This window comes from Acartia tonsa, chromosome 2 (genome assembly GCF_053477335.1).
Source record: "Acartia tonsa isolate MP-2025a chromosome 2, ASM5347733v1, whole genome shotgun sequence".
NCBI classification, from domain to species: domain Eukaryota; kingdom Metazoa; phylum Arthropoda; class Copepoda; order Calanoida; family Acartiidae; genus Acartia; species Acartia tonsa.
The window spans coordinates 19,733,107-19,757,081 of NC_137261.1; the positions used below are offsets into that span (position 1 = coordinate 19,733,107).

At 31.8% G+C, this 23,975-nt stretch overlaps 3 protein-coding genes across 5 annotated transcripts in view; 1 reads left to right on the forward strand and 2 right to left on the reverse strand.

Annotated features, from left to right (window-relative positions):
- The window catches only part of LOC145306512 (uncharacterized), a 370,409-nt gene that overhangs the window by 119,424 nt on the left and 227,010 nt on the right, over positions 1-23,975 (forward strand). The window lies entirely within an intron of this gene.
- LOC145306518 (uncharacterized) overlaps positions 1-23,975 on the reverse strand; it is a 288,222-nt gene that overhangs the window by 75,833 nt on the left and 188,414 nt on the right. The gene's annotated exons all lie outside the window — the stretch shown is intronic.
- The window catches only part of sigmar (Tumor necrosis factor alpha-induced protein 8-like protein sigmar), a 113,927-nt gene that overhangs the window by 55,010 nt on the left and 34,942 nt on the right, over positions 1-23,975 (reverse strand). Inside the window, exon 1 of one of the 3 annotated variants that reach the window (XM_080148696.1) lies at positions 14,325-14,466. The exons of the other annotated variants lie outside the window; for them this stretch is intronic. Coding sequence (XP_080004822.1) covers positions 14,325-14,355 — 31 coding nt within the window. The 5' untranslated portion in view covers positions 14,356-14,466. Of the gene's footprint in view, positions 1-14,324; positions 14,467-23,975 lie in introns of those variants that run through there. 3 annotated transcript variants of the gene reach the window in all.

Sequence of the window (23,975 nt, forward strand, 5' to 3'; positions counted from 1 at the left end):
GTCTCTAAGTCAAAAATTGCGGCCACAGGAGCCTTTTAAAGATTTCTGGAGACCTGGAGGATCAGGACCTGCAGGATCATACCTGGAACCTGAAAATGACTTGAACACCTGTATTTCATATAAGGATGTACTACTAAAGGATTTTTTTGTATTTTGGTATGATAAAATGCTTTGTTTTAGTCAAAAAAATATTTTTGCTCTTTACCTGGATGACCCTGCCAGGTTTGCTGGCATCCTGTGCCCGCCAGGATGGAGATATTCAAAAAATTCCAACTCTCAGTTATGTGTCATACCAATACTTAAAAAGTCAAGCAGTTTGGGCTCTTTATCTTTCACACACAGAAAATGAGATAGAAAAAACCAGATGGGGGGGGCGTTCAACGCCCCCCCCCCCCGACCGTTAAGGGTTAAAACATTTTTGTTTATTAAATTGTATGAACACTTTCTCAAACATCTAAAGCAACCTTTTCCCACATGTAATTGCCAGGAGTGTTCATGCATTCCTTACAAGATAAACATTTAGTAAAGTTTTCAGCCTCTATATTAGAGGACCACATGACCTTTTATAGGAAAATCAGCAGCTGATCTTTATTACTAGCCGAAATTACGATTTATAGAGCAGCAGCTAAAGTTTTATCCTGAGGAACACTAATAAAAAAGTAAATTAAAATTGCTGCTTAAAATTAACTGTAGTATTGTTTAAACACTGTTACCATCGCCAGAGGGACTAGTTTACACTCAGGGTAAACCTTTTGTTGACATACTAAATCATGATTATACTACAGGGATAGAGGGAATAGTTTACACTCAGGGTAAACCTTTTGTTGACATACTAAATCATGACTATAATACAGGGACAGAGGGAATATTTAACACAACAAAGTTTGATACAAATGATTTTATAATTATTTCTAATACGACTTTTTTGGTTCAAAAAAAAGAAGAAATATGCCTAATATAAACTTAATTTCATAAAACAATCCTTATACTAAAGTAACAGGATGTCTGCAGTGTTTGTGTGTTTGTACCGAAGGATCTCGCTTGCCGCTCAACCGATCGGGTTCTCCTTAACAGGGTAGCTTCTCATAAGTCCGGGAAGGTTTATAACTATTTTGGGGGAGGGTATCACACCCCTCTCAGGAGAAATCGCCCCTAGAAAAAAATTACCCCTCCCAAAAAAGAGACTTGAACGAAACATAAACCAAGGGGGGGGGGAAAGTTCTGACACATTTGCGTAAACCTGGTGTATAGGCTTTATCTTTGGACTGAGAAGATAGGTTATTAGGGATAAAATCATTCTTATATGATGAATTTCCCCCAGATTTAAGATTTTTTGATAGGCCTCCAGGTTCCGGAGCTCCAGGCCTCCAGGTGGTCTCTGTACAGGTAAAAATTAAAAATAAGATTTTTTTTGAAGAGTTAGAGGTTGACTTATAAAACAAAATATGCTTCTTTTTGATTGTTATTCACATATTTGAAGAAAAAACATACATATTTTGTCTCATAAGCTGACATCTAACTCTTAAAAAAAAAATTTTTTTTTCATTTTTACCTGTACAGAGACCACCTGGAGGCCTGGAGCTCTGGAACCTGGAGGCCTATCCAAAAAATCTTAAATCTGGGGGAAATTCATCATATAAGAATGATTTTATCCCTAATAACCTATCCTCTCAGTCCAAAGATAAAGCCTATACACCAGGTTTACGCAAATGTGTCAGAACTTCCCCCCCCCCTTATTTCTGTAATTAGATATTTTAAATAAAAAAAAACATTCAAAGTGCCACTAGCGGCCTCTAGGGGCGTAGCCGCTAGTAATAAAGAATGTATTTATTTAAAAAATAATTTTAGTAATCTTTAGTAAGAATGTTCAAAAAAGGACAAATGATTCATAATGAAAGAAAAATGAAGGGAAAAAGTAGTTAAATCCCCTTTTTCACTAAAAGAAACCCCCTTAATTAGCTCCTTAAAGATGGGTTGTCTACTTGCTAAATAAAGAATTCAACCTCCAAGTTTTGGGATAATCAATCATGTCAGATCATAATCACTTCAACCTCAAATCCAATTAAAATAAAGTGGTTCCAAGTATTTTATATTTAGCCAAATTCAGACGATATTTCTGTTATCAAGAGGGAGGTAGGCTGTGCTAAAATTTCGTAAAGGTGTGAGTTTTAAGCCTTAAAAATAGTAGTAGAACAATAATATTCACTAAATATGTGTATTCCTAATTGAAAAAAAACTATAGACAATTTATTTTTAAAAGTTAACATAAATTTTATCGTTCTATTACCGTTTTTAAGCCTTAAAACTCACACCTTTACGGAATTTAGCACAACCTACCTCCCCCTTAATAAATTGATAAACTTTAAATTGATATGATATGTTTAATTTCGTGTAATTTTTTGGCTACATGAAAGGCATTTAAACTTGGAATAACTAGTATTCTTTCCTATTATATTACTTAAAATATCTGAAGCACTTTCTACTATGTAGATTCAAGATATTTAAATCATTTTCTTGTGATATATGCAACATCAATCTACCATATGATCTTCTATGGTTGAATCACTCTTTAGATACACCCGCCAATAATTTCTCTATCTATATACAAAAAGGAATTATTATTCGAAAAAGATAGTTACCTAAAGTCTGAAAGTAAATATTAAATTGGAGTATTAAAATTTTCATCTTTTACCTATAATTTTATATACTTATCTACAATGGAAGCCAATCCTACTAAAAGTCAAATCAAGTCTGTTAAAATTAGTTTTTTTTAGAGTATCTGTCCCTGTAAGGCTAAACTATGCAGAATGAAGTCTTTTGACCCCAACTTTGCGGCACTTTAAATCACAAGAAAAATTACCACTATTAGAAATCTATTTAAAATATGGTGAATTATCATTTAAATTTTGGTTATTGTGCGAGATAGACGTCTGAAATATTTCTAAGAATATTAAGAACAAGATGATGTTTTTGTTTATTTTTATTCTCGTTAGTTAGGATTTAGATTTGGTGAGAATCCTTTGGCCAATCTTTGATTGGTAAGCTCAACGCAACAGCTGAGTAGCGTCTTTGATACATTTCAAGAAGCTTACCCCCTTACTCTCGTGGAAGCAATTTGCTTATTACATCACCTTGGCCTATGTGTTACATGTAAAGCCAATCTAATTAATGTCACTCACATGTTAATGAGGAGCATGGACGAGGGAAAGCATGATTTAAGTTGCTTGATATAACTAGAATCCTAATTTCCTACAAATCTCCCTCCTTGCAACCTAAGGGTATCGCGGGGAAGGTTGCGTGATTATATTCAGGCAAATTGCAACTACATATGTCAATCAAGTGCAAAGTCTATGTGGGGACTTGAACTTGGATTTTCCCAATCATAACGCAGTGCGGTAACCACTCGTCAATGGGTCAAACTTTTAAGAACTAAACTCAGTCTTAGGCAAATGTAAGATAAACAAATATCTCACCATAAACATCTTTAATGCCTATACCTGCAGCCCTGCACTAGTCATAATCATTTGATCATTTCTTAGAGTGAGGGTCGCGAGAAAATGCATTAACCCAACATTTTTGCGCAATTCATATACGCACTCAACACATGCACACACACACACACACACACACACACACACACACACACACAAACACCCATACACACATTAAAACAACCAATAAACGGTAAGGAAAATCCTAAAGGTTATAAAATAACAGGTTGTGTAGCAAACAAGAACGTTTACTTGCAATGATAACAAATCTTGAAAATAGCCTTAAACCAACACAGGACCATTTTGTTCGGTTAAGCGGTTACCGAGATCGTTAGCTCCAGACATACGAACACATAGACATCCTACTTCTTTGTATTATGGACACTTGGCTTCAACTGTACATAAAGAGGCATCTGTAACAGTGTATGTTTTGTTAGGAAAACTGAAGAGAAATTAATCGACACCCATTTCTTCCTCTAATATATTCACGTCTTAAAATACAAAATTATTATATTTGTATTGGGAGGGAGATTATTTTATCGTTAATCTATGATGCAATTAAATTGTTCATGTCTGCAATATTTACTAGTCCATAAGGTCAGAGAGAGAGGGGAAAATGGACTGTTTATTATACTAGTCCCCAACGTTTTATAATATCGTTATCTTATTCGCTGGCTTAACAACTTTTGGGACTTGGGTGAATTTTAATTCGTTGGCTCAATGTGTTGAGTGTTCAAAGGTTTCAACCACTTATTTAAATCTACAGAAGGGCATCAGCATTTGGGATGTACATCAATTTATCGACCATTTTGTTATCCCTTTAGATTCATGCCATAAGGTAATTTTTCTTGACCTTACTGTATAAAATTCCTGGATATCCCCACATCCTGCTGCCTTGAATCCATCATATGATAACCACTACAAGGATAACATACCAACATGCCACAAATCTGACAGAGATATGAACATAAGGATAACATACCAATATGCCAGAAATCTGACAGAGATTAGGAACACAAGGATAACATACAAACATGCCACAAATCTGACAGAGATTAGGAACACAAGGATAACATACCAACATGCCACAAATCTGACAGAGATTAGGAACACAAGGATAAATAAACCAACATGCCAGTAATATGACAGAGATTACGCACACAAGGATAACATACCAACATGCCACAAATCTGACAGAGATTAGGAACACAAGAATACCATACCAACATGCCAGAAATCTGACAGAGATTAGGAACACAAGGATAACATACAAATATGCCACAAATCTGACAGAGATTAGGAACACAAGGATAACATACCAACATGCCACAAATCTGACAGAGATTAGGAACACAAGAATACCATACCAACATGCCAGAAATCTGACAGAGATTAGGAACACAAGGATAACATACAAATATGCCACAAATCTGACAGAGATTAGGAACACAAGGATAACATACCAACATGCCACAAATCTGACAGAGATTAGGAACACAAGAATACCATACCAACATGCCACAAATCTGACAGAGATTAGGAACACAAGAATACCATACCAACATGCCAGAAATCTGACAGAGATTAGGAACACAAGGATAACATACAAATATGCCACAAATCTGACAGAGATTAGGAACACAAGGATAACATACCAACATGCCACAAATCTGACAGAGATTAGGAACACAAGAATACCATACCAACATGCCAGAAATCTGACAGAGATTAGGAACACAAGGATAACATACAAATATGCCACAAATCTGACAGAGATTAGGAACACAAGGATAACATACCAACATGCCACAAATCTGACAGAGATTAGGAACACAAGGATAACATACAAACATGCCACAAATCTGACAGAGATTAGGAACACAAGGATAACATACCAACATGCCAGTAATATGACAGAGATTACGCACACAAGGATAACATACCGACATGACAGAAATCTGACAGAGATTAGGAACACAAGGATAACATACAAATATGCCACAAATCTGACAGAGATTAGGAACACAAGGATAACATACCAACATGCCAGTAATATGACAGAGATTACGCACACAAGGATAACATACCGACATGACAGAAATCTGACAGAGATTAGGAACACAAGGATAACATACAAATATGCCACAAATCTGACAGAGATTAGGAACACAAGGATAACATACCAACATGTCAGACATATGACATTACACGCACACAAGGATACCATAACAACATGCCACAAATCTGACAGAGATTACGAACACAAGGATAACATACAAACATGCCACAAATCTGACAGAGATTAGGACACAAGGATAACATACAAACATGCCACAAATCTGACAGAGATTAGGACACAAGGATAACATACAAACATGCCACAAATCTGACAGAGATTAGGACACAAGGATAAAATACCAATATGCCAGACATATGACAGAGATTACACGCACACAAGGATACCATAATAACATGCCAAAAATCTGACAGAGATTATGCACACAAGGATAACATACCAATATGAGAAATGTGACAGAGATTAGGAACACAAGGATAACACACAAACATGCCAAAAATCTGACAGAGATTATGCACACAAGGATAACATACCAACATGCCAGAAATCTGACAAAGATTATGAACACAAGGATAACAATATGCATTATTAAAACGACTAAAAGAAATTGAAATATTTACATGTGACTGTTGAAATATTTCACAACAATATGATAATGAATTTTGAATAGCTATCCTATTATAAAAAAGTAGTAAGGGTTTTTATCTGACGCTTAAGATCCCAATAATTACTGAGCCGATTGAATTCTCTATTGTAGGAAGGCTTCATATAGGTCCTGTGATGGTTTCAGGCTATTTCATTATCAGATTAAGTCTTGGGATGGTTTTAGGCTATTTTTCTAGCATATACATGTTCTTCTTAGCTAAAAGCTAGGGGATTAGCAGCTAGTTATTAATAAATCAATGTGTTTTTAAAACTTTATAGTAGTTAACATCTTTGGTAGTAAATGCAAAAGATTATGGTTATTCCTAAAGTTAATGTAGATTATTAAAAAAATAAAAAGTTTTAAATGCAAAGCCTATATGAAATTGTATGTTTTGGAAAAATCACAAAAAACAGGTGTACAACTTGAATTATTATGTAGCACCGCTGAAACCAAAGAAATGACGAATAAGTAGGAAATGGGCAAGTTTTGAAACAAGAAAATATGATTAATGTGTATGGATATGTTCTATGTTCACGTACCAAATCAACAGGGATACGTTTACTGAAGAAAATAAAGGTAAGCAATATTGGAAATTTGTAATGTTTTACAGGGAAAGGTCATTTGCATATAAATATATTCAATTTTGAGTTTTGGCGACAGAATCTTTCGTTTAATTTTTAACTTGTCTTTTTTCCCTTAATTTTTCATAAATTTTTATTCTAATTATTTTTACAGTTTCCAATCTACCCTCGAAAGTACGTTTTTTAGTTATTGTAATTTAAACCGTTTTTCCCCTCTTTGTATTCTTTTTGTTATCTATGGGTACAGATGCGTACAGAAGGTTAGAAAAATGCGTAGGATTTAAAGATTTTTATCTCCATTTTTAAATTTTGAACCATTAAAACATTATTTACTAAACAATATAAATGAAATATTCTTTGTACATACTAGTTTTGAATAGAATATTTTATGATTATTAATTGCTATTACAAATAGAAGGAAAACAGTAATGGCTCAATGGTTATCGAGATGCTTCGCTTCAGACAAAAGAAGCTTATCAATTTATAAAAATGGTTTGATTCAAGAATAAAATTCAAGCTATTTCAATATATTTTTCAAATTAAATATCTTATAAATTTTTATCTTAAATTCTCGATTGAACTTTAAACTTAAAAACAACATAAAAAGCATCTTTATTATTTTATATGATTACTAGCGGCTTTGCCCCTAGTCTCTAGGGGCATTATTATATTATCATTTTGCAATTTTAAATATTTTTTATGAACCCCCATCGCTTTATCTAAATAAGGGTTAACAATATAAACATCACTAAGCAAAATAAAGCATCCAACGTCTGGTAATTGCATATTTATGCACACCCACGATAAATACAATTATTATACACTCTAAAAAATTAATTTTTCTTATTGATTTATCGAAAAGATTATTGTTTCATAAAAATATTTAGCATCTTACGCTTATCTGTTTATTTTCCAAAGCATTCCCCCCTTCCTTAAGTTATTGATTCAATCTTTAATGATTATTATTATTTTGATGTCTATGATCTAAAAGACTCGCTATTATTTTGCAGTGAATTATACTAAACATAAGCACTAACATATAAAGATTAATCCCTAAAAGGATTACCCCAGGTATCTAAGGATATGTCAATGATGGACAATAATAAAATAAAAAACGTAAAGGGGTAGTTTCATGAAATGCATTTGATCTTAATTTAGTGAACCTCATATTTTATCCTGGTTAAATGGTTAAACTACATTTATATGGTATATATTTGAAAGAATTTCAATTTTCTACCAAGTAGTTTTTAAAATATCAAGACTTGAAAATCAACTTTTTAAATTGCATATATCACAAGAAGACAATTTTCAAGTCTTGATATTTTAAAAACTACTTGGTAGAAAATTGAATTTATTTCAAATATATGCTATATAAATGTAGTTTAACCCATTAATTAGGAAAAAATATGTGGTTCACTAAATTAAGTTCAAATGCATTTCGTGAAACTACCCCTTTGCGTTGTGTAGCTTGTATGTATTAGAGGAATATTGAAGGGATGATTAATTTATCTTGCAGTCACCTATCCCTGGTACCGTGTATTAACCTGACTTGATCCATGTGCCCTTTGTTTTAAATATTTACATACTAGACAAAATTCAGGAATAGAACAATACATGAAAATTCAACCCTTCCCCAAAACTATCAATTGGAAAATTCTGCCCTAAGTATCTGCCGTCTGAATTCCCTCATACAAGAAATATTGCATCAAATCAATTCAAAACATTAATATAGTTTAGCGTTTTATAGCAAAGCTTTCTCTACATTTAGGTTGTGTTAGTACGTCCGAATTATTGTAGATTTGCATCTACAGCGTCTCATGGGCTAGACCATCCTATTTAAGAATTTTGCATATCAAACAACATAAACTGGTTGCTAAGGCTGATTGAATATTCTTAGGGATCTAAAGGGATAAGACAATGGACGATAAATTCCTGTACACATTCGACATGATGAAACCGAAATTACCTTTTCTGTATTTTAAAACTATTAATTTGAAAAGTTTGAACACTCAACTTAATTAACTTAAAAATCAAAATTCAATAAAAGACCCTAAAGTTGTTAGGCCAACTAATAAGAAAACATTATAATAAAACTTTAGGGACACCTTTACTATAACGTTTTCTTATTAGTGGGCCTAACAACTTTAGGGTTATAAAATAATTGGATATTCTAATTCTCGAAAATTAATAATCTAGATTTATCCTGGTAAAAGATATACATTTTTTTTTTGAATAAAATTGGAGAATTTTATAAATATTTGAAATGAGTTTTTGGGTGGCTTAGCTGATTTAATTGAGCAAGACTTAATTCAATAAACATTAAAAAACGTCCAAAATCAGATCCCAAATTGAATGATATAGTCCAAATGAATCGTTTTTTGGCAATGGCCAAAATTTAATGCTTGAAATATTTTGTTTTCATGTAAAATGACTGGAAATTTTGGATTGAATTAAATTAGGACTGACCAGTTTTGCAGTTTTCAAATATCAGAGATAGTATAATGAATGATGAATTATTCTTCCTCCAATCTAGAATGAATGAAATTTTGGCTTTGGTAGCACACACAGAGAAAGATGACAGTAATGATTAATATATGAGTCCTTTTTTATAAGCAGCTAAAAAGATTTTCAGATAATATAACATTCTAATATGAAAAAAATCAAATGCCAATATAGTTTTTTCTTTGTCAATAAAAACTTGAAACTCAAAGAAAATACTTTGATTTTTGAGGACTGAAACACAAATGAAATAGAACAAATTTTAAATTTTGAAACGTCAAAACATTTTAGTGCAATTCAGAGCTTTAACGCGGTAAATTTAAGCCTGCAATAATACAGGAATAGAGATAGATATTCGTATTTTAATCTTTTTGAATTATGTCTTTGATCAACAACTTGTTGTACACTTTCGATTATTGCCATTTAAATAATTAATAAGTATCATAAGAAAATGTACCTTACCTTACCTCATAAGGGCGAGATTCTTCTTCGATTTTTATGTGATTATTTAGATAATCTAGAGCATCATCTAACAGACAACCAACCCTTTGATTGCACGACTTTTGTCTGAAAAGTCCTAATTTTGCATTGTAATAAGTTGCGCCTGTTTATGGGTTAAGGCATTTATCCTACTAAAAAAATGTAAGCCACTATAGAAGCTTTTCTTTTAATAAATCAAAAAATCTCTGAAAAGTTGTGAGTAGTAGCAGGTTTTTTAAAAAGTAGAGAGGCTTTATAAAGAAAGATGGACATATTCCCGTTTGTTAAAGTTTTTATTACAATTAGAATCATCCTATAAAGTTAAAATATCATATTTAGCTACGTTTAAACAAGTATTAGGAAGTTCAATTGAATTGGGAATCAAAATTATATCGGACAAAATTGTCCTCGTTAATCATTTTTGTCCTGATGAAAGCAAATATGAAAATAATTGAAAGGAAAAGTATTATTGCTCAATATTTCAGCAGGATACCCTCTACACGTTGGTTCAGATATTGTATTACACTGGAAAAACTTTTTACTTTCTGCAAAAAATGGTGGATATACATAATATTTACTTAAATGTTCAATGTTGCATGTTAAAGTAAATGCCTAATTTTTTTTAACAAAGAAGACTAGTGTATAATTTGGATCAAATTAATCATTATCATATTTTGACGCATTAAACCGTTTGCTTAAATATGTACCCCCCCCCCCTTCAAAAAAAGGACTAAGTGCAAGGAAAAGTTGGATTAAAGTGGGGGGGGGGGGGGGTGAGTTAAAATTAATCAATATCTAATTAATTTATTAAATCAATGTCATGTTCTTTAGGGTTATAATGATAGGTAAGTCTTTAAGCAATGTATTTTGCTTAAATAAAAAGAGGGAAATTAGTAATCAAATAATTTTGAGAGTGTAAAAATTAGTAAATTTTGATTGTGAAACCTAAGATACGTGTTGAAGCATGGCTATCTTACAGCACATCATAACACACGCTCACAAACCTAGCTCAGTGCCGTACCTTATCATATTCAGGGACAAGGGACCAGGATTCTATTTAACAATTCAAAGTGAAAACTTTCCCACAACCCACTTTCCCCTCTTTTTACGCACTTCCCTTTAGTTACAACACAAAATTCTGAAGGGTTAAGATAATGTACGATAAATTAATGAATGACCCCAATGATGATAGAAAAACTTCTGTAGATTAAAGCTATTTGTTATAACGTTAAAACGTAACTAAACAACCAATCTAAATTCGATAGAAATACCCATAATTTGTAGCTAACGAATACGAAAACTTGACTATAAGACTTTTGGTACTAATGTAATTAACAGTCCAATGTATCCTCCCTCCATGCTTATTCTATTGATAAAACTAGGATATGTAAAAAATTAAATATTAATTTTAAGAACATGTAAAGTATAACAAAAGTTATTGCAATATACCTCCAATATCAATAGTGGTATTAATGAATATTTGTTAATAATCTTTGAGATTGTGTAAAAATCACTATTTTTCAAAAATACCTCCTTTTAAAAAGAATTTAAATTGAAAAATCTCTCCATGATACTAAAACATGGAGATGAATAACTCTATGAAATCCTCCAAATTTTCAATCAGGGTTTTTAGTAGCGAAGCTACTCTATAATTCGAAATGTCCGTCCGTCCGTCCGTCTGTCGGCTCCTATTAAAGATAGACAGCTGAAATTTTTTGACAACATTCCCATTATTAAGGACCACAATTAACTATAAAACATCAAGGGCAGTCAGACTGCTTTTTAGCAGGTTTTAGGCTATTTTTGTATTTTTCACATTTTTCTCCATATCTTCAGTGTTTATGGTCCGATTTTCAAAATTTTTTCAGTTATTGATATCAAAATTAAATTTCCTGTCGTTTACAGAAAACAACCATGACGGCCACACTGCCATTTTGCAGGTTTTAGGCTATTTTTGTATTTTTCACATTTTTCTCCATATCTTCAGCGTTTATGGTCCGATTTTCAAATTTTTTTTATTTTTTCACAAGGAGGGAGGGAACATTGGAATGTAAATTACACAGATACCTTAAAAAACAGTTTGTAGAAAAAAATTTGGTACATTTAATGACTTTTGATTGAAATGGCTCTTATTAAGCTTTTGTAGTAATATCGCCTGCTTTTTAGTAGCGAAGCTACTCTATAATTCGAAATGTCCGTCCATCTGAGACAACGTGGGGCAACGTGATTTTCTACGATTTTCTACAATTTTTGCTACAACTCCAATTCATTTATATTCTTATTATTCAGTTCTGACACTAAAAAGTGTTAATGTCCGTTTGTTCGTTTGTTCTACCGTTTCACTGCTGTGCTTCGCTTTTTTTTGGATGTTGTCATCCTTGTTCTAATTGTAGATTAGTATAGTTAAACTTACCTAAAAAACAAACATAAAATTAATTAGAAAATATTGAGTAAGAGTATATTTTTGACAATTTAACTATCACGTTTACATGCAAATCAATGTCTAATTTTAACATAGAAAAGGAACGAAGAAGGTATACATTGCAATACAACAGCATTGAAGTGAATTATAGAGTAGCAATACCATTAGAAATCAATAAAATTGAGATATTAAAAGTTTTATTGGTATTCAAAACGGAGCCAACACCCACTAATTTTAAAGAATCCCGTAAACTTCAAGTAGAGCACCAGATATTCACCCTTCCGTCGCCACCAACCCCAAGGAAAAAACTAAAATGAAGTGTTTCGGGAAAGATTTTTTGCCAGGGGTTTCTCTTGGTGAGTGATTTACATCTCTCTTTATAATTAAGAAGCTTCCTTAATAAGGTCAGCGAGATCATTTAGAAATTACACACAAACGCAAAGACACATTACCTCTCTTAAACGAGGATAAAATATATAAGATAAAATGTAAAAATCCTTTAAGAAACTATTCATCCTAGCTAGCTGAAGTATTTTTATTCTAAAAGGCTTCAAGAACAATAAAAAAATATTTAGATGAGATATTTAGCTCTCCTATTGCAAATTACAGTAATTTGTCTTTTAAGTTCGTTGAGTAAGAGATATTGAGATTGTTATAGAACTATTTATTTTTTAATTAATATAGAAAGTTCTAGAAATAAAGAAATAGCATAATATAATTGGCGTTTGATATTCTAAAATCTTTGATCAACCTTTGGTTTATGGATCGATTTAATTCAAATGAAATTAAATGAGATTTTAAAAAGTCAGAAAAAGCAATTCAGCCAAACAAATATTTTATACCTACAACTCTTTCTAAAATTTCATCAAAAATTAAAATTGTCAATAAAAATGAAAGTTTAAAAATGAAATTGAATGAAAGTGTAGGATCATTAATAATATTCATAGCTACAGGGATAAGGCAATGAGAGATAAATCAATATTTCTCTCAATTCAAACAGTTCTGATATTACAAGCATTAAAACTATTATGATCTAACTTATAACATTGTAAAAGTTGTTTATCGCATCGTGTTATAGACAGATTCCCGCGGATATTAAAATGAAAAAATAAACCAACTTTGACATCCCTGAAGGGCGCACGTGCTAACAAAACTGGCATCAATTGTTTTTAATACGATGCAATACATGATTTTTTTAGTATGACTCAGAACTATTCCAGCGGATATTAATCAGTTTTGAAGCCAAGCTGGAAAAGGATTTATTATTATTTCCAATGCACTGTCCTTATATCCCAAACCATAATCATTGTCAAGTCAATCAATTATAAAAATGTATGTATTTAGGATATTTTGAAAAAAACTGACATATTATAATCTTGCTCCAAACATATTTACGTGAGAAAATGTGTCAGGGGTCGCCAACAGCAACCTCTCCTTTGTACTTGCCTTTGTAAAGATAATATTTGAAAAAAAAAATTTTTTTTGATGTTCTTGAGCTATCACTTGAAAACAAGAAATCTTTTAAGTATTTTTTTATAGTTATATTTGTTTAGGTAGTCCAATTATGTGTTAGGAAATTTGCAGGAATTTAAACTCCCCGCAAGAGTTTTTGAAAGCATGATTTGTGTGGTAAGTTAGGTTCAAGGGATTTTACCTATTTAAATTTTCTTTGACCGCCCTTGTATCCAAATGTTAAGATTATTGATTTCTAAACACACCCCCAGCTCTTCTATGCTAAACTTTTTAAGAAATCGCTATATTATTTTTTGATATATCATCAATATTTTCCAAATATTCTAAAAAGTATTTAACTCTGTAAGATAGCAGTTTTACGCTGCTTACGATCCCTAAAAATGATAGGAGACAAAAAATGCATTTTTCGATACAGTTTGGTTACGTGCCTTACCTACGTACAATAGAGAAACTACTTTTTAAAGAAAAACTTGTAGTTTCATGTAAAAGGCGCGTATGACATTTTCTAGAAGAATAATGTTTTTACATCACAAAAACAGAGGCATGCAGAATGGGGTGTTATTACACCCCTGGCAAAATTAAGGGGGGTGCTCCTCTGCTCCACCCCTACACCCCCGTGATAAGGGTCTATTTAGACAAAAAAAATTGTAAATACCTTCTTCTTTTTCTGAAGGTTCGTTAGGCATTGAAACTAATATCACTTAAATCCTTCAGATAAAACTAAAAATTAATTTTTACACAGAACAAGACTCAAGTTTACATTATCTAAAACACTACTCAAAGCTGAATATAAACTGACATTGATAATATGAAAAACTAAATTTTACAAATAAATATTGAATGATAAGAATATGCCAAAGTTGTTACAAAAATACAAAGGGGGGAGGCGGATGTGCCACTTTTTGAAACCAAAACTAAAAGTCAACAAAGGAACTCAACTAAAAAAAGAGTTACAGGTCTGAGATTTTGCATGGCAGTTGCTTTATAGAGGTACAATATGGAACTGTGAAGAAACCAAGGCGCAACCGCCGAAAACCGCCGTTTCCCGCCGAATTTTTTTTGCAATTTCTCGGCGGTTTTCGGCGGATGCGCCGCCGTTTCTTCACTGTTCCATATTGTAACCCTATAAAGCAACTGCCATGCAAAATCTCAGACCTGTAACTCTTTTTTTAGTTGAGTTCCTTTGACTTTTAGTTTTGGTTTCAAAAAGTGGCACATCCGCCTCCCCCCTTTAAAAATTATCTCAAAATTGAAATCAAAATTAAATATTTGTTTGCATTTTATTCATATAAAGAATTAATTATGTTTAATTGTTCTTTCCATTATTGCTTCGATCTCAGCTTAACAGCATCGTATTACAAACAATTTTCCACGAAAAATAAAATATAAATCTATAAAATTGATACCTCTTTTATTAACCCGGACCATTGGTCCCTAGGGGCCAACAAAGCTGGTTTTAATCTTATATTTTTTTTAATTTAATATCCGCTATTTATAATACAATGCGATAAATAATTATATATCTAAAGTAAAACTAAATTGGATAGTCTCTTAAAACTAGATACCCCTTCAAAACTTTTATCAATTCTATTTTTGTAAAATGAAAGAAAAACGACTTCATTCTATGAGGAATTTTAAAAAAGCTAGGGGCACCGCGACTAGTACCAATAAATTCCATAATTGAAATAGTGAATCAAAAGAGTATTTTCACAAAAATGCCTAGAAATAATAAATTTCAAGGCAATCTATCTCATTGAAATGTATACTATTAACATCTTATTATTGATAACTGACATTAAATATTTTTTCTAATCAAATTAAAGATAAAGAAATGATGTATGATATTTTCTATACTGAGGGGGGGGGGGGGCGAAAGTGACACTTTTTGAAACCAAAACTAAAAGTCAACAAAGGAACTCAACTAAAAAAAGAGTTACAGGTCTGAGATTTTGCATGGCAGTTGCTTTATAGGGGTACAATATGGAACTGTGAAGAAACGGCGGCGCAACCGCCGAAAACCGCCGTTTTCCGCCGAAATTTTTTTGCCTTTTCTCGGCGGTTTTCGGCGGTTGCGCCGCCGTTTCTTCACAGTTCCATATTGTACCCCTATAAAGCAACTGCCATGCAAAATCTCAGACCTGTAACTCTTTTTTTAGTTGAGTTCCTTTGACTTTTAGTTTTGGTTTCAAAAAGTGTCACTTTCGTCCCCCCCCCTTTATTGCCCTTTTAATCAGCTTAATTTTTTGTGCAAACGTATTGACACTTTAGAACGGATATGTCTGGAAATATTGTAATTGGTTCCGCTAATTTTGAGGTTACAATAGGGACAAGACACAGAGATAACCTTACAAGGATTTCTTTCTTGCTGTTTGGGAAAAAAACATTTAAAAAATTAATTTAGTTGGCGTTATCAACTAAGATTAAAACCTAGCAAAAACAAGTCTACTTTAATACAGGTGAAATGTTTTAGAATTAGATTTTCTTTTTTTATTTTGAGATTGGGAAGATACAAAGGGATACGACAATGGCCGATAATTTGATGTATATCCCCATTGATGATAAAAAAAATTATCCCTTCTGTAGATTACAATTAGTTTTTGAAACGGTTGAAAACTCAACTTGATGAACCAACCAATCAAATTCAATAAAAGTCTCAAAAGTTGTTGAGTCAACGAATAAGAAAACCTTATTATAAAACTTTGGGGACAAGTGTAACAAACAGCCCAATGTTCCCACCCTCCATGAAGGATGTTTTTTTTTCAATTTCAATTTAATTTTATAAACTTTGAGTATAAAATGACACAGGAGACAACCAGAAATCAATTGGCAAATCACATTTAGATCATTCAATTATTATCTATAGTGATGTACAGGCTTAAATTTTACATACAAATTCATTTTAAATAAATTATTTTCTCTTGGGAGTTGAAAAAGGGGAGAGCTACCCAACCTTTCAAAGTAACACAATAAAAAGCTTTCCTGAGATTTTAAAACCTATTCGAACAAATTCAATACCTATTAAAAATTCTTGTTGGTCAAAAAGATACATTTAAATACGACTTCTTAGATATTCAATTTAAATATTCTCTTCTATTTTAGAAGTATATAAAAGGTAATGAATAAAAGTCAGAATCTCTTGGTGATGCTTGAATATTAAACAAAAATTTTTCAATAATTTGCCCCTGCAACTGCCTTCTCCCTAAATATGTAATTCTTTAATGATTTAATGTATGAAGTATATTTACCCTGAGAGGGAGGGGACAATGGAATGTAAAAATCCGTATATCAAAGTAACAGGATCAGTGCCTGTCTGTCTGAACTGAAGGATCTTGCTAAAAGCTGAACTAATATGGTTCTCCTTTACAGTGTAGCTTCTCATAGGACCTGGGAATGTTTATAGCTATTTAATGTGCGCGTACCACCCCACTCCCAAGAGAAATTGCTTCTAGAAAAAATGAATCCCCCAAAATAATTTGTACTTTTCTTTTTAGATCTAAAATTGAAAATGGTTGGGGGGTCGACTACACCCCCCCCCCCTAACCTTAATACAACCACAAGGCCTCTAAGAAACATAGGAAAAATACTCTCGTTTTAATTTATCTAAAAATAATTGGGAGAAGAGAGGTATCAGAACTCACTCGGGTAGTGAAAACGCCTAAATTTGTATCATACATGTTAAAAAGTTTTAATGAAACATAAAAATTCCATCTTAACAGTATTATGCTAATTTTTCTTATCATTGTATAAACACAATTGCTTCCAAATAAGATTTTGAGTGTCACTTTTGGGCAATCAAGCTAATCTATTCATTCAAAATTTATTCATGATTATCAATAATAATCACACAAACCATTACCAGCTTCTCAATATTCATGCATTCAAACTATTTCAACTAATTCGATTTACATACATAACAAGGTCATTCGTCTACACATGTAGCGCATACTTTTGTTGGGTATTTAAATACTTCCTTTCCTAATATTTAACCATTTAATGATTTAGATTTTTAAGTGAACCAATAGATAAATAATTTACATACAGCCATTTTATGTAGTCTTGTGATGGTGTACAACAAACCTTAGTTTTAGAGTAGCTATGCTGATTAAATGTTTTTAAAAATATTCTTTTTAAAAATTATTATTGCTTTAGAATGAATAGTTCTCTAACATTAATATTTTTCTTTATTTTTTAAAGACCAAAGATCGATTAGTCAAATCGATTTGTTGGGTATCTTGATTTGTTTATAAAGCAATCTTTTTGTTTAAAACTAGAAAAAAAACCTATTATGTAAAGCCACATAAATAAAAGCACCATAAAGCCAAAATAAAGAAAAAGCCAAGGAAAAAGTTGGTATTGGTTTAGCCGCGGTGCGGGATATTTGACCAAAATTAAACGGCGCACCATTCTAGTCTTTGTTTATTGAGATTGGGCTACTGAATACCCATTAGGTTTGTTTTAAAATCAAACAAGAAAATTTATATATAAAAAGATTCGTTTATAAACCAGGTAACTAAAATATATATTGATTTTTAACATGCATCATATTTTACTGTTATTTAAAATGGAATACATATAAAGTGAAATTCACTTTTGATATTTCAAATGCACTTCTCATAATAACAAAGCAATTAAAACATTGTTTTATCTGCCATTTACAAACTTTGTTAAAGAATTTTATTTATATTAACAATCATCTATGAAATAATACTTATTTGTTGGGTATTTTCTAGCACAATCATTTTCAAAGTGAAATATTCCTTATTTGGTATTGAGAGACTCTTCAAGATGCATCAAACAGGGTGCCAACAATTTTAGAAAACTTGTGTCATTTTCAGCGAAAATGTTACAAATTTAGCTTTAACAGTGTTATTAATATAATCCTTCGAACTCCCACTCGATCATATTTTAATTTTTGTTTCTAGTCTCTGTAGAATTTTGGGGTTCTATTACCTAACTAAAAAAATAAAGCACCAAAAAGATTTATCATGTTCCAATATAGCTGTAAGCAAAATTGAACTTACCCCATATATTTTAAAAAGGGGAAATGTGATTTTCTTGGGTAGGAAAGCTTAAGTTTTCGTTTGGTTTGGTTTCAGCATTACAATACGTTAATCATAGGTATTTATATTATCAAAATGAAAAATCAAAATTCAAGTTACGACTTTTATGACAATTTCTCGGGAGGGAGGTATGTTCCATAAAGTATCCAAAATCTTTCCTAAAAACCAAACATGCAGGATCCCAAAATAGGTATTTTACCTTTACCTTAGATCCATGAATTTAACTAGCATTTATCCATTCTTAGAATATGATCATTGATTCTATGCAAATGTAATTTGCTTCTGTCAGGATTATAGATGATGACGGAAAAAAACTTATTCCAACAAGAAACCTAATGTTCTTTATATTAAGACCCACATATTCCATTAAACGGCCGCCTGAAAATGAAGTTTCACAGTCTGGACTACAAACATTTTAAAAATTAAAGTCAGACAAACAGAGAACTTCAAACAAGTATCTTATTGTCCAATAAGAAATGTTACTAAGTTTTTCGTTTTATTGCATAATCAATACTTTCATTATAAAATGCAAAAATCAATTAAAGAGTAACTTTTTAAATTTCTCTCCAATTTTAAAATCTATTGGCATATATTTGAATGCCTGAATTCTACAGAAGCGTGTAGGTATTCCCGATAATTCAATTACATTTAAATACAGATATTATTTTAATATCAAAGATGATTTTAAAATGTTGAATCTAAGAATATTAAAGGATTGTATTTTAACAAAAGAAATAACAAGATAATTTTAAATGAAGAATGAAGAGAAAGATAGGGGAATTTATGAGGATTTTTTAAATAAAACAATTCAGCTTTTAAATAACCTTTTGATTTGAAGAATTAGCTTATTAAAATATACATTGATTGCATCATAAAAATATCCATTCAAATAACATACAGAATGCTCTTATCAAATAATAAACTTCCTACTTTTGATTTGATAATGACTTACAACAAATCCCCCAAAAAAGTATTTGATATAGAATGATAAAATGTCATATTCTTTTACGTCATTCGTATTGATACTGGTCTAAACACCTTTTTTATTATTAACATGGATTGGACAAATCTAACCTCTTGTATGTTTTATTGTGATTACTAGAAAATTAGGTTTTAGCAAAAATACTAAAATGTTTTCACAATGAAGGTATGAAATATTTAAAAATATAAAAAAAAAAAGGCTGGAAAGTTTTGGCACAACCTTAATTCACCTTTGAATTAAAAGAAGCTGATTGTACTTCTATATAAATAAACTACTAATAGATTCTAGAGGAGATTTTGAGATAATATTCTACAAACTAAAAAGCTTTACTACTTTTTCTTATAGGGTAAAATAACTTTCTGAAAGCCATTGCTACCATAAGGTAAAAAAACAACTAAGATATTTCAATAAAAAAAGAATATTCAGAAAGACAATGGACCATCATAATTCCAGTGATGTGCACAGGGTTTTGGAAAAGGGTGTATTTTTTGAGGGAATGAAAAAAGAAAGGTTGGCCTTTCTAATTTCCATTTTAATGGGATGTGTTGATAACCCCAGCAGCCTACTTCTGCACACTTATGATAATCCTTCCATTATTCAAAAAAACTACAAAGTAGAAAATAAAGATTTTACTTTTTAATATCATCTACTGGAGGTACCATTTTTTTTTTACAAAAAATGCAACATATACCCCATAGGCTAAATAATAAACAGTTACGAACTAAAAAGGTGATGGAAAGAAAATTCTAGTAACTGACACTGACATATCTCAGGAATAGGAAGGAGAGGTCAATAGCAAATTAATTTCCATGTTTGGGACATATGAATTATTCGTTTTAAAGTACACCTGATGCAATGAAAATTGTAGGATAAATCAACCTTTCTTATTAATTTTTGTGTTAAAGATTTTGATCTTGAAACTTTCTTATTGAAATCTAATTAAAAGTAAACCTTGCTAGAATATAATAAAAATTTAGTTTTACTTCTTTTTTAATACTTTTTATTCGGATGAAATATCTCTTAAATCCTAAGTGATGGACATTATTTTGTATTATGGTTTTGAAAGCTAATTAACGGTATCTCATACACACTTAGTTTTAGCACCAAAAACTAATAACTAAACCAACAGCCAAGCCTTCTCAAAATGAGTGGTGTGTCCTTTATTCTAAAGATTGGCTACTTAATATATTTTTAGTTGCTCCTCTATGACCAGCTTTTAAGAACAAGATTGTGTGTGCGAATGGGGCGTTTGTCCATATTTAGGTATGGAGACCGCTCTTCTATGAGTACTACTAAAACCTAATTTTTATGCAATACACATAGACATTCTCATCGTCGGTTCGCTTGTTTAGAATGCTTAACCCTCTATTCCCACAAGTATAATACGAATTTGGTTGAGCTGGTGGAAGCTCAACAAAAGACCCACGCGAAGTATTATGTTGCTTTAACCTAAGAATAAATGGTTGGTTTTGATATTCGATCAGAATTATATAAGTATATTAAGTATTAAGGAAGGAAAATGTTTTTATAAAGTGTATTTATATCACAAGTGCATAAGTTAAGTATGGAAATATTTACAGGATAAGTGTTAAAATTATAAGTAGAGTAGGACAGAAATGTGCCCTAAGTCCCAAGCAGTGAATTGTGCTAAGTGTTAGAGTTCTAACATAAGGCCTGAGCTCAATTCATGCTAAGTACTAAGGGGCCTAAATTTAAACTACAATGCATGCCAAACAACTAAGTCATTACCTTTTTAAAGCCAGAAAGAGAAGTTGATGGTAGGAGAGTTAGTAAATAACTGAATAAATTCAAGAGGTACATGCTATAACATTAGCTCTGGACCAGGATTTTAGTGTTTGTCTGTGCAATTAAATATCTGTGTGTTAATATGTGACGTAAATCAGGCATAGTTGTAGGCATACATATATGTACTGGATGGTTATATGATTACATTAACTATAAACATAATATCTTTAATAAACATATACTATTAGCAAATCACATACAGATTACCATGAATAGGCTTTCGTTACCCATATATGGTGTCATATAGGTAGAAACAGGCCTATGAATGCATAAATTGATACAAATAATGCCTTGGGCCTAGCTAAAGTAATTGTGTCTTGCCCCTGAGTGCTACTAGTTAATTGCAGGGCACGTGTCAATCAAAGGTTCATAATATGATCTATATAGTGTTGATTTTATATCAAGCATAGATAGATAGTTGTGGATGCGAAGCATTTCTGTAAAAGTCTCATATGTACGTTCAAAGAATTTGAAAATTGAGGATCGCATCTCCAATGGGGGTAAGTTGTTAAAAAAGAAAAAAGAGAAAAAGAAAAAGTTTAGTAGTCCCAGTATATAGGCATATATAATAAACTATAAATGTATTCCAAGCTAAGTTAAATACGCTTTCCATTAAGAAAGTATGATTTGCGTATCTTCATAGCTGGGTATACAAGATGATAAACCTCCCAAATAGAATACATTCTTTTCTTGAGGGGTTTAGTTTTATCTAACTTTGTCACATCAATAAATGTTTTTGCATTGGTTGTTCTGGATAGTTCAGCTTCTTCTGATGATGAACTAGGTGGTGAAGTGCTCTCGTTCGAAGTGTAGGTTGAGGTTGGGGGTGAGGTAGATATGTAGCCAAGGGCGTCCACTTGTGCTACCTCGTTTCCATTCTCGTCCAAGGTGATTGAGTGATTTTCCAGGTCATAGTAGAGTTGGTTGAGGTCATCGGTAGAGAGGGATAGTGTGCTGCTGGAGCTGGTGTCACTATCGGTCTCCACTCTACTATCTTCTCTGGTAGTCAGGGCTGTATTTAACAGGAAATTCCTGATGGTGATGGACAGGTTCTCTGAGAATCCATCGTACTCAGGTGTGGTGATGATGTTGTTGTTCTCGTCTATTGTGTCAAGGTGTTGACAGGAACACAACCGCAATCCGTCCAAGGTAGGGTGGTGGTAGGGCTCCAATACTCCATGATCATCTAGGTTATCTCCAGGCTGGTCCATGGTAGATCCTAAAAAGAGTTAGTGCGCGTGCTCCAACCGGTTCCTTGGGGTATCCTGGCTATGGTAATCTAAACAAAAGAAATTTTAATAATCTTTTATTAATCCTTTTATCCCTGGGATATTCTAGAAATTCTTTCGTTACAGATAGACCTATAATGGATTGGTTAGTTATCTCTATTTCTGTTAAATATAACTGTTTCCTGAATATAAACAATATTTTATATAAAAATGTATAAGTACAATTAGTATTTACATATCGTATTATTTTCTTTGGTTACATTACTCGTATATATGTAAAAATATAAGATTTTACTAACAAAAGTTGGTAACCCTTTGTTTGTATATTTTGTATATGTACATATGGTTTATACCATTGTTGGTATTAGCCGTATTTATATTAATTTTAACATGAATAAATTTTAATCATTTTAAAGACTAATATCTTACATTACGTCGCTATTAAGTGTACCTTTTAAACTTAATATCTATAAAATATATCGTTCGACGTCCGTAATTAAATTTTACGTAACAATAAGTTGTCAACCCTTTGTTTATGTTTGGGCGGTCAAAAGTGATAGGGGTTGGCTTTGAGCGAGGTTATAAAAAGCTGGCGGCCCAGTAATTATGCTCATTTATATAATAATTGTCTTTGCGAGCGGAGCTTGCGTTCGAGTGTTTAATTTTACCGCTAAATTCCAAGAGAAATTATATAAAAGTGATAAAATATAGTAACCCGTTTGTTTTATATGACTGTTTTTATGTTATAGATTGTTGATGTGCTCATTATTGCATTCGTTAGCCATTATTTAAGTCCCAAGAATCTTATTTTTCTTCGTCGATAAGGCCTTTATCACTGTATTTTCAAATGAAAGTGGGTTTGAAGCAATATGGGTACATCTTCAATATATGACAATTTTGTTCTATATAATATTTGTAGTTTTGATAGGACATATCTGAGTCAGCAAGTAAATTGACGTACCTTGTTTTGGTTACGTTTCCCGTCTGCAAAAGTTAAATTGGTTCATTGTAAACAAAACTTATAATGACACAGATATATTCCATCATTCTACTTGTTTTAACTTTTGATTACAGCGTCCCCTTTGTATAATCAAAACTTATTTGTGTCCTGATTCAAATTTTCTAAAACAATTTTTTTTTTTACTATAGGTTTTAAAATAAGATTTTCTTTTTACGTAATTCAATTATAATGACGTTAATTGATAGATTATTTACGTTACGAGTAACTC